The sequence below is a fragment of the Hordeum vulgare genome, chromosome 1H, assembly GCF_904849725.1.
Source record: "Hordeum vulgare subsp. vulgare chromosome 1H, MorexV3_pseudomolecules_assembly, whole genome shotgun sequence".
Classification (NCBI taxonomy): Eukaryota; Viridiplantae; Streptophyta; class Magnoliopsida; order Poales; family Poaceae; genus Hordeum; species Hordeum vulgare.
Genome location: NC_058518.1, coordinates 513,147,421 through 513,160,053, shown reverse-complemented (window position 1 = coordinate 513,160,053; position 12,633 = coordinate 513,147,421). Strand labels below are relative to the sequence as shown.

The 12,633-nt window shown below is 45.2% G+C and overlaps 1 protein-coding gene across 1 annotated transcript; it reads right to left on the bottom strand.

Moving 5' to 3' along the window:
• Nucleotides 1–10,407: 10,407 nt before the first annotated feature.
• LOC123421528 (calmodulin-like protein 3) lies at nt 10,408–11,113 on the bottom strand. Its single transcript, XM_045107558.1, has one exon. It carries the CDS (start codon nt 11,061–11,063, stop codon nt 10,503–10,505), a length of 561 nt encoding a protein of 186 aa, XP_044963493.1. The 5' UTR covers nt 11,064–11,113; the 3' UTR covers nt 10,408–10,502.
• Between the last annotated feature and the right edge of the window lie 1,520 nt (nt 11,114–12,633).

Sequence of the window (12,633 nt, the reverse complement as noted above, 5' to 3'; positions counted from 1 at the left end):
ACATCTCCTATCTCAGATCTGAAAGCAAAGTGTTTTGTTTCTAGAAACGGATCCTTTCTCGAGGAAAGGTTTCTGTCGAAAGAATTGAGTGGGAGGGTAGTAGAACTTGATGAGGTTATTGAACCATCACTTCAACCAGTGTGTAGCAGGGCATAGGAAGTTGTTCCTGTGGCGCCTACACCAATTGAAGTGGAAGCTGATGATGGTGATCATTGAGCTTCGAATCAAGTTACTACAAACCTCGTAGGTCGACAAGGTCGCGTACTGCTGCAGAGTAGTACGGTAACCCTGTCTTGGAGGTCATGTTGTTGAGCAACAGTGAACCTACGAGTTATGGAGAAAGCGATGGTGGGCCCAGATTCTGACAAATGGCTGGAAGCCATGAAATCCGAGAGAGGATCCATGTATGAAAACAAAGTGTAGACTTTGCAAGAACTACTTGATGGTCATAAGACTATTGAGTAAAGATGGATCTTTAAAAGAAGACAGACGATGATGGTGATAAGTCACTATTAAGAAAAGCTCGACTTGTCGCAAAGATGTTTTCGACAAGATCAAACAGTTGACTATGATGAGTCTTTCTCACTCGTAGCGATGCTAAAGGTCTGTTAGAATTGTGTTAGTAGTTGCTGCATTATTTATGAAATATTGCACGTAGGATGTCAAAACATTGTTTCCTCGACGGTTTCCTTGAGCAAACATTGTATGTGATACAACCAGAAGGTTTTTGTCGATCCTAAAGATACTAGCAAGTATGCAAGCTCCAGTGATCCTTCAATGGACTGGTGCAAGCATCTCGGAGTTGGAATAAGCACTTTGATGAGATGATCAAAGATTTTGGGTGCGTACAAGGTTTATGAGAAACTTGTATTTCCAAAGAAGTGAGTGGGAGCACTATAGAATTTCTGATAGGTATATGTGGTTGACATATTGTGGATCAGAAGTAATGTAGAATTTCTGTAAAGCATACAAGGTTGTTTGAAAGAAGTTTTCAAAGGAGTACCTGGATTATGCTACTTGAACGTTGAGCATCAAAGATCTATGGAGATAGATCGAAAGAACTTAATAGAAGTTTCAACAAGATGCATGCCTTGACAAGTTTTTGAAAGAGTTCAAAATAGACCAGCAAAGAAGGAGTTCTTGGTTGCGTTGTGAGGTGTGAATTTGAGTAAGACTCAAAACCCGACCACGGCAGAATAAAGAGGATAGACGAAGGTCGTCTTCTATGCCTTAGCCGTAGAATCTAAAGTATGCCATGCTGTGTACCGCACCTGGAGTGTGCCTTGACTCAAAGTATGTTGAGAGGTACAGAGAGTGATCCATGATTGAATCACTAGCAGCGGTCGAAATTTATCCTTAGTAACTAATGGACTAAGGAATTTTTCTCGATTATGGAGGTGGTTAAAGAGTTTGTCGTAAAGGGTTACGTCAATGCAAGCTTTGACACTAATCCGGATAACTATGAGTAGTGAAACGGATTCGTATAGTAGAGTAGATATTTGGAGCATTTCCGAATAGCACGTAGTAGCAGCATCTATAAGATGACATAAAGATTTGTAGAGAACGCACGAATCTGAAAGTTTCAGAACCGTTGACTAAAACCTCTCTCACGAGCAAGACGTGATCAGACCCCATAACTATATGGGTGTTGGATTCGTTGGAATCACATGGTGATGTGAACTAGATTATTGACTCTAGTGCAAGTGGGAGACTGTTGGAAATATGCCCTAGAGGCAATAATAAATTAGTTATTATTATATTTCTTAGTTCATGATAATCGTTTATTATCCATGCTATAATTGTATTGATTGGAAACACAATACTTGTGTGGATACATAGACAAAACACTGTCCCTAGTAAGCCTCTAGTTGACTAGCTCGTTGATCAAAGATGGTCAAGGTTTCCTGGCCATAGGTAAGTGTTGTCACTTGATAACGGGATCACATCATTAGGAGAATCATGTGATGGACTAGACCCAAACTAATAGACGTAGCATGTTGATCGTGTCATTTTGTTGCTACTGTTTTCTGCGTGTCAAGTATTTATTCCTATGACCATGAGATCATATAACTCACTGACACCGGAGGAATGCTTTGTGTGTATCAAACGTCGCAACGTAACTGGGTGACTATAAAGATGCTCTACAGGTATCTCCGAAGGTGTTAGTTGAGTTAGTATGGATCAAGACTGGGATTTGTCACTCCGTGTGACGGAGAGGTATCTCGGGGGCCCACTCGGTAATACAATATCACACACAAGCCTTGCAAGCAATGTAACTTAGTGTAAGTTGCGGGATCTTGTATTACGGAACGAGTAAAGAGACTTGCCGGTAAACGAGATTGAAATAGGTATGCGGATACTGACGATCGAATCTCGGGCAAGTAACATACCGAAGGACAAAGGGAATGACATACGGGATTATACGAATCCTTGGCACTGAGGTTCAAACGATAAGATCTTCGTAGAATATGTAGGATCCAATATGGGCATCCAGGTCCCGCTGTTGGATATTGACCGAGGAGTCTCTCGGGTCATGTCTACATAGTTCTCGAACCCGCAGGGTCTGCACACTTAAGGTTCGACGTTGTTTTATGCGTATTTGAGTTATATGGTTGGTTACCGAATGTTGTTCGGAGTCCCGGATGAGATCACGGACGTCACGAGGGTTTCCGGAATAGTCCGGAAACGAAGATTGATATATAGGATGACCTCATTTGATTACCGGAAGGTTTTTCGGAGTTACCGGGAATGTACCGGGAATGACGAATGGGTTCCGAGGGTTCACCGGAGGGGGGCAACCCACTCCGGGGAAGCCCATAGGTATTTGGGGGGTCACACCAGCCCTTAGTGGGCTGGTGGGACAGCCCACCAAATCCTATGCGCCAAGGAAGAAAAATCAAAGGAAGAAAGAAAAAAAAAAGAGGAAGTGGGAAGGGGGAAGGACTCCCTCCCACCAAACCAAGTAGGACTCGGTTTGGGGGGGGAGAGTCCTCCCCCCTGACTTGGCCGACCCCTTGGGGTTCCCTTGGACCCCAAGGCAAGGTCCCCCTCCCTCCTCCTATATATATGAGGCTTTTAGGGCAGATTTGAGACGACTTTCTCACGGCTGCCCGACCACATACCTCCATAGTTTTTCCTCTAGATCGCGTTTCTGCGGAGCTCGGGCGGAGCCCTGCTGAGACAAGATCATCACCAACCTCCGGAGCGCCGTCACGCTGCCGGAGAACTCTTCTACCTCTCCGTCTCTCTTGCTGGATCAAGAAGGCCGAGATCATCGTCGAGGTGTACGTGTGGTGAACGCGGAGGTGCCGTCCGTTCGGTACTAGATCGTGGGACTGATCGCGGGATTGTTCGCGGGGCGGATCGAGGGACGTGAGGACGTTCCACTACATCAACCGCGATCTCTAATCGCTTCTGCTGTACGATCTACAAGGGTACGTAGATCACTCATCCCCTCTCGTAGATGGACATCACCATGATAGGTCTTCGTGCGCGTAGGAAAATTTTTGTTTCCCTTGCGACGTTCCCCAACACTACATAGTTCTCGAACCCGCAGGGTCTGCACACTTAAGGCTCGACGTTGTTTTATGTGTATTTCAGTTATATGGTTGGTTACCGAATGTTGTTCGGAGTCCCGGATGAGATTACGGACGTCACGAGGGTTTCCGGAATGGTCCGGAAACGAATATTGATATATAGGATGACCTCATTTGATTACCGGAAGGTTTTCGGAGTTACCGGAAATGTACCGGGAATGACGAATGGGTTCCGGGAGTTCACCGGGGGGGGGGGGGCAACTCACCCCGGGGAAACCCATAGGCCTTGAGGGTGGCGCACCAGCCCTTAGTGGGCTGGTGGGACAGCCCAAAAGGGCCCTATGCGCATTGGAAGAAAAATCAAAGAGAAAAGAAAAAAAGAAAAAAAGGAGGAGGTGGGAAAGGAAAGAAGGACTCCACCCACCAAACCAAGTAGGACTCGGTTTGGGGGGGAGTCCTTCCCCCCTTTGGCTCGGCCGACCCCCTTGGGGCTCCTTGGCAAGGTCCCCCCTCTCCCACCTATATATACGGAGGTTTTAGGGCTGATTTGAGACGACTTTTCCACGGCAGCCCGACGACATACCTCCACGGTTTTTCCTCTAGATCGCGTTTCTGCGGAGCTCGGGCGGAGCCCCGCTGAGACGAGATCATCACCAACCTCCGGAGCGTCGTCACGCTGCCGGAGAACTCTTCTACCTCTCCGTCTCTCTTGCTGGATCAAGAAGGCCGAGATCATCGTCGAGCTGTACGTGTGATGAACGCGGAGGTGCCGTCCGTTCGGCACTAGATCGTGGGACTGATCGCGGGATTGTTCGCGGGGCGGATCGAGGGACGTGAGGACGTTCCACTACATCAACCGCGTTCACTAACGCTTCTGCTGTACGGTCTACAAGGGTACGTAGATCACTCATCCCCTCTCGTGGATGGACATCACCATGATAGGTCTTCGTGCGCGTAGGAAAATTTTTGTTTCCCATGCGACGTCCCCCAACAGAAACAAGCATCCTCGTGTGAACCAACCGCCACCGTGAAAGTTCTGAACTGCATGGTCCCCTTTCTGCCGTCCGCTACAATGGCCGCTTCCTACGACCTCACGGGCATCACCACGACTCTCGTGCTCGTCCTCCCATGGCAGCACCGCCAGGATTCCTTGAGGTGCACACGCTCGAGTTGTCTATGGAGGAGATGGAGCTCGACATGCTCCACATCTAGCTGTCGTATTGCTCCACATCCAGCCCCTGCAGAGGACGAGGTGACGCACGTGGTTCCAGCTTCCTCTCGACCTCCGTCGTCGCTGCTCTGACCCGCTCCTCCCCTATCGATTCCCCCCTCTTGCGCTTCCAATCCCGTCAACTCTGGTGCGACAAACACAAGGAGGCAGACGGAGCCCCAACAGCAGTAGTGGTCTGCCTCCATCCCTCACTCGTGCCCAGCCGTAGAAGGGGAAGGGGACTAAGAAGGCTCCCAGACAGTAGCGGCGTCTCTGCATCTCGTTGTTCGTCTGCACGCCCGTTCATCTGTTGCACACCTTTCGTCGCCACCCTGTGTCTCCGTGTCTCCATCGTTTGTCGTTGCTAGTGAATTCTGACAGTAGGTTAAGTGCACTGGTTTTACATCTTCAAATACATTATCTGTTGGAGCACCGGTTTTACATCATCTTTCGGATTTGAGACTTTTCTAGAGATGTATTGTAAAAATCAATATTTGGTGATGTAAATTATACATCACTGACCTTCTACATCTTCAAATATACATCATCTATTGGAGATGCTCTAATGCACATTATTTGAAAACCACAATTTATGAAATTTAGTTCAAACTTCAAATTCAAATTGAAACGTAAAAAATGTTCAAAATGTCGAAAGAAAACATAACAAGAAGTCCAAATCATTGGAAGTACAACACAACTGAAGACGTTCATGGACCAAGAAGCGCCGATAAATGCTCAACACGATAATTACAAAGTTATTCATGCCTCGGCCGGTTTTCTATCTATCAATGCATTTCAAGAAATTTCTGGAGTTGTTGTTCATCCCTCTATGTCTCAACATGTGGTATATAAATTTTGTTTTCTTCATTCTCATAGTGTAAGTCTTGCTTCTATTCCCACTTGTCCTCTATGATCATGTTATGCATGATCACGTGTGCATTCATGATGCGCCACAAATCCTTTTCATGCCAAAATTTTGCAGGGCCACAAACAATGGAAAAGCGAGCATGCATAACCCAAAATGCCCTCTCAACATCGTTTCTAGACGCTTCTTGACACCTCGCAAAGTGAATATTCTTGTTACCTTTAGGGTTTGATATTGTACATTAGATCATGAAGGATACACCATCAGCATGATACTTGATGATGTTGTAATGAATGCCCATTGATTTCAATGTTCACTGGTGATGCCTCCCCAATAGCAAGGCTTGAATGCAAATGAGATATTTGTAAAACATTCGGGTCATTGTGAGATTCCGACAATCCAAAATATGAATGCAAAATCCAAAGGTCATTTGATGCCAGAACTTCCAATGCACGTAATCGATGATTCCAAACAAACGCAGAAGCCTTTTATGTACCCATCTCAAGAAGCTTGAAGTGCTCTCTTCGTCTAGAGCTTTGAGATATTTTTCTTCGAATATCGGAATGACAGACTTTGTAAATTTCTTCAAACTCTGTATGTAGGTGATGTCAGCCATTGCATTCCAATCACCACACATTGTTGCGGGAATATTTTGGCATAAATTCCAAAGAAATTGGTTTTACAAAATAATATTCATAGGAATAATATGAGAGGTAAAACTAAAACTACTTATGGTTTATTGTGTTTGATTATTGTATTCTTGTAAAATATTTATTAAATATATCATGCATGGTTGGATGTTGAGGTGAACCTTTTCCTATTACTCATTGAATGTTGATGACTCATGGTGGGCCTTTTTAAACCAGTCTGACCTTGTGGACCAGCTCCATGCATTCTCTACCCAAAGTAGGGGAAATGGTCTTAAATGACATGTGCAATTTGCAAGAACAAATCCCTCGATATTTAGGACCTGCTCCAGAAAGTTTTCTGCCCGAACAATGGATTATCTCCAAAACAGTCCTCCATAAGCTTATTATGTACTTACGTTTTGCTGGTTTTGACGAACTACCATATATATGCACAGGCACCGGACCTCCATGCCTTGGCTTTTTTTGACATCATGTCTGCATACAAAGCAATAGCCGTATCAAGTTCAATCATCCTCATCACACGACGAGTCGCTGAAAAACAACTCAACGACATAGTTCATCCGCAAAATAGGCACATACAATTTCAATGTCAGTCTTTCATAAGTTATAAAAAATGGGTGAGGAAATTCATCCAACACCTTACGGACATCTGAAAGCGATGTAAACAAGAGGAAACGGTGGCCGGTCGGGGCAGGTCCGGTGGCTGAGGAAGTGCGGCTGGGGGGAGGCGGTCGGATCAAGGTGCCGCAGCGGAGCTAAACGGTGGTTGTCGTGGCACGACCGGGATGTGGCCGATGCGGCGAGCTGTCGTCAAGAATGGTTTGGGTCACCGCGGGGCCATGGATCACCGATTGGTGTGGAGACGGATGTGAAAGTTCAGCTGTTACCACAGGGTTGTCTATTTTTTTCGAGAGAGAATAGCCAGAATATCACTAGTGGAAACCATAAGTGCCAAAATACCACTATGAAAAACCGAAGTGCCAAAATAGCATTCAAGTTCAGTTTTTTCATACCTAAATAGCATTGCCTTCTATTGTGAAACATATTCTGTTAGTCGATGATGGATGAAGCTATCAGTTTTTTCTACCTTGCCAAAAATACCCTTCATCTTTTCTCTGAGCATGTGTGTTGCTGCCCGTTGCCATGAGGCTAGCTTGTACCGGTCAAAGTGGTTGGTGATTGTTTCGCCAACCCAAGCTTTAGTCACGGCTGTTGTACGATGCAAGCCGGCCGTCCCACCATTGTATTCGTGCCGTTTCCAGCGACATGGAGACGCCGCTCTGCAGCAGCTGTGTGTCGCCATGCCCACCCAGCTCCTCCCTGCATCCAACCCATCGCCGCCCAACCTTTATGTGGAGCACGGCCCCGTTCATGTCGCGTCCCATCCTCCAGAACCACATGGGGAGCATGGCCCATTTGTGTGTTGCTTGTTGTTGCTTACCATAATACTGTAGCTAGCACCTGCTACTGCACCATGTGGCTGCACGACGCCGTCGCCGCTTGCTAGTTGCTGATGGTGTGAGGCACAACGGTCAACATGGCTGAGGCAGCGCAATAGCGGTCGTGGCGGCCGACTGAGCTAGAGGTGGATGGTTGCTGACCCCTTTCCCTTGTCCAGCGGCGAGCATACAGTAAAGGGCAAAGTAGTATTTTTAATCATCGGCTAGTCTCATTTAGCTCATAATGGTATCTTGGCATGATTTTTTTTAAGTGAGTGCTATTTTGGCATATTGGTTTTTCATAGTGGTATTTTGGCACTTGTGGTTTTCACTAGTGCTAGTTTGGCTACTGGCTCAAATAAAATAAATGAATGTACATACTAAAGTATGTCTATATACATCTGTATGTAGATTTTTAATAAGCTTTTAAAAAAACTTATATTTAGGAACGGAGGGAGTATCGGAGACTACCTATGTGCCAGTTTTTTACAATGGAAAGGGGACTTGTTGAAGATGTTCTCATGGCACATTTCACTCTAATTATCGTTTTGACATGTGTTGTTTCTTTCGTCCTAGTAATACGATTCACTGCGAGTTTGAGTCTAACCACCTCCATCAAATATGTTGTGAGGTTATGTGATGGTAGTAATTATAGGTAGGATTTTCTTAATCATCTCACGAAATATTGGTCAATTCATTGTCCTGCTCAAGTATCCACATATTCATTTCCTTCTGATAATCTTTTTTTTGCGGGTGATTTCCTTCTGATAATTTTAATATATTAATAATACGGTTGATGCATGCAGACCATAGTTTTTTCCGTATAATGAATTAGCACTTTTCGTATAATTCTTACCTTTCGTGTTCTTAGATAGTGACCTATAGTTTCCCGTTTTCAAGTCTTGTTGGACAGAGACAGGGGCCGGCAACATGCAGGCCAGCAAATGCATGTCGTTTTCTTAGTTTGTAAGCGCCGCATATACACATGCACATTCACATATCACGCGTCATGTGCCAAAGAACAAGAGTTGGAATCGAAATGCCCTTCTATGTTAGTAATCCAGCTGTTTACTTCTTTGCCCACAACATAAACTACTATTTTTGTTCATTAGATTCAGAGTCCTTTTATAGTGTATCTGGTAGATATGGACCGTCCGTCGAAATAGATTCGACGGTCCTTATGCAATGCAATACCATGATGTTATGTATATTATAACTGAGCCCAAGGGGCATTTTTGGAAAAAAAAATATTTCAACTCATCCTGTTTTCCCTCTCAAAATATTTCAAGGATATTCTGAGAACAAATTTCAGGGCTATTTTCGGTATGATTTTTCTCTTCGTTGTATCACTGCGTCTTCGCGATAGGGTAAGGATCCTCGCCGGCGGTAGTGTTTGATCCCGCCGGGAGGATCGAGCCGCGCGTCACCCCCTCCCTCCATCCACCCCAACTCCCTCACGCTCTCCCACATCCTCTTTACCGAAGAGAATGAGAAGAGGTTGATTGCCCTCCCCACGCACGCGACCGCCGTCGAAGATCCGGTCACAACCTGTTTCGTCGTCCAATCATAAACTGTCGCCGCTCGTCCAATCATAAACCCGTCGTCGCTCTCGTCCAATCTTGAACCGCCGCCGTCCTCTCCTCTCCCTCTTTCATTGGAAAACCACCGCACGCTCCATCCCCTCTTCTCCATTGCAAAACCACCCCTCTCCTCTCCCTCTTCTCCATTGTAGAACCACCGTCTCTCCTCTCATCTCGTCTCCTCATCGAAAGCCAGCACCGCTCCTCAAGGTGGCACGCTAGAAGAAGATCGACGGGGTTATGCGACATAATCGCGACCATCGCCGCCGGCGACCAGGCGAAGTTAGCCAGATTGACGGAGATACTTTCTTGGTTTAACAACGACTGGGAGGTGTGGTGAAGACGGCGCATGCCATGTCCAAGCATCTCAGGAAATAGCGAGAGGACGGCGATCTACTCCCGGGATGGAGTCGTGCGGGAGTCCATCGAGTCCATCGGGTATCTCCTCTGGGCGATGGACGAGACGGATTCGCAGAAGGAGAAAGTCAGGCGGAGGTGGTGGGCGTGCAGATCCAAGGTCGAGCGTCCAAAGGATGACGCCTCGATCAAATACGAGGTGCCGTTCGTGAGGGTGTTGTGCCAGCAGGAGCCACCGGAGTATTCGTCCTCCAGCCGCAATAGGAGGCAGTCGGTTGGTGCGATGACGCTTCTTGGCCGTTCTCCACGGTTCCCTCGCCACTCTCATCGTCTGAATTGCGGCGGTGGGGTTTAGGGTTAGTATCGCACTCGACCATATTTTCCATCCACTCATCCTTTCAGTCAGGGTGTTGGCTTAGTCTTGTTGCAGTGTTGTTTAGCCTTTTGCTTCAAAGCAAGTAATTTATCCATGGCTCTTTTGTTTACCCCGCAAATTGTCAATGCCAGATCACATCAAGCTATGACGGTAGTTCTGACAATGTTTTTTTTTTTTTACATAGAATCCCATATTTGAACTTGAAGGAATTAAATGGACAAAACCAAAGGTTCAGGCCATCGAGACAAACTCAAAACTTTAGAGAGTAAAGTTGGGGTTTTCCTACTTTAAGTATGAACTGGTTGCTAAAGAGATGCAATGTTTGATGCTTTTTCATATTTGCCAAATTGATTGGCCCAAAAGGTGCAAACAAATAGTAAGGTGAAAACCTTAATTAAATTAGCATACCGACATAAATTGTTCATAGGACAGTTTACAACCGTTTATTTTACACTACGGAGGCAAAGTAGCAAAAACATTCTGGTCAACTTAAACGGCATTCTCCATCATCCTTCTGAACTCGAGGAAGCTGATCTTTCCGTCTCCATCCTCATCGAAGGCACGGATCATCCTCACACAGTCCTCATACATCGCCCCTTCTTTCCACCCAAGCCTCCTCATCACGTTCCACAACTCCCCGGTGCATATGAACCCGTCCTCATCACGGTCGAAAATGCAGAAGGCCTCCTCTAGCTCGTCCTGGCTCGCTTGCTTACCGTCCATCAACTCCTCTACGACACCAAGTCCTTCACACCCTTGGTAACTAAACCTGGTAAGACCTAGCCTCGCCGTGACAATTTCTATGTCACCAGAGGTCAATCCTCCACCACAAGCTAGTTGTGCCGGCGGTGAAATGTTATCATCAAGCACCACAGAGTCTACGGCGAGGGTGTCATTGTGCACAAGGTACTTTGTAAGTGTGCATAAGAAGCTCCAGATCTTTTTGCTTACCAGTATGATATCTTTGATCAATGGCCCCAAGATCAACATCAGGAGAGATGACACCAATGCGATGAGCATGTTTTGATCCATCAACATCTTCACCCACATGAAAAAACTAGAGAGTGGAATTTATGTAGCTTGATATAGACTGTGGTTTCTAATGTATATATAGACGGACAGTCCATGACTTGGGGTATCTAGCATTGAAACATAGTCTTCCATCATCAATTCGGAGAAATTCAGAGGAAGATGGATATGTTATCTATAGCTCTCCCTGTCGTTTCCTGGCCATTATTTCACATATACTAGAGATGACTTCAGAAGGCTAAGGTTGACCCAGAAGGAAACTTCCTGGAAGTCTCTTGACACATAGGACAGCACCGGTGTGGAACTTCCTGGAAAGTTCTTGGCATATAGGACACCACCGAAAGTTGTTGCTTCATCATCTCCAACAAGGAGACATGGGAGAACTAATGCTATAGATTTAATGACAGTCGTACTATTTAATTACTCCTCCATACCGAAATAAGTACTAGATCAATGACATTTATTTTCTTACGAAGGGAGTAGCGGTCATGATATATCTTTCCAAGGTAGTCTTGGTCACATGGTCGACTTTATTTTATAGAATCTCCCAGTCCACTTGTAGAGTTTTACCCTTTTTGTGAGGAGAAAATGTGACCTAAGTAAATTGTAGTTGCTCGGCAACAGGCCTGGAGCAACTCGGTCCAAGTTTTCGGCCCAATAACGCGCAGTCTGCTGCTTCCCTCCCAATGTACAGCTGAATATAACAGTGGATGTTCACATTTCAGAGTCTTCAACCTTGACTCGCCAACATACAGTAGAAGATTAGATAGCTGAGACAATATTTGCTTCTCTTTCTTGCTAACCAATTCAATCATGTCAGGAGTAAGCCCTCCCTAGATATACAGTACAGAAGATTAAATAGCTGAGACCCTTCAATATAATACACGTATCTCACAAGTAAATTCCTAGGTTGCTTTGTCAGGTTGTCGGCTCGATCGCTCTCAGGTTGGCTGGCAAGAAACGTAGTTTGCTATGCAGTATTGTCCTGAAACTGATGGCACTCGTACATGTTTCTCCACCAAATAGTCACAAGAAGTCTTAACTCTTAAGTCAATACTCTATGCACCAAAGAAAAAGGTGCGCTAGCTAAAGGAGGTAACTGACACGGCAATAGCACTCTCAAATGGAAGGAATGCAGAGTTAGCATGATAGCATTGTAACCACAGTACTTCCGTCGATGAAAGTAATGTAAGAGGTACATGCTGATGCCAGAACAACAGCATAGCACAAAAGGCAAGATAACTAAATGCTCCCTCCGTAAAGAATATAAGAGTACTTGGATCGCTACTAATTACTCTCCCTGTAGGACAACAACCATTAACGAGCATAGAGCTACAATATGATCAAGTATAAGCGAATTTATATATCTTTTTTTCATAGTGAGTGGATTTTATTTACTCAAAATGAAGCATCAAGCGGATATAAATCAAATGAGCACATATATGACCTCTGCATATTAAGATGTACACAACCAACAACAACACACATACACAAATAAAATCCTCAGTAAATAGCAAAATCATATAAGACCAAAGCTATGACTTATATCCGCGTCAACTATCTTTTGACATCACAAAGACGACGGTGTTCT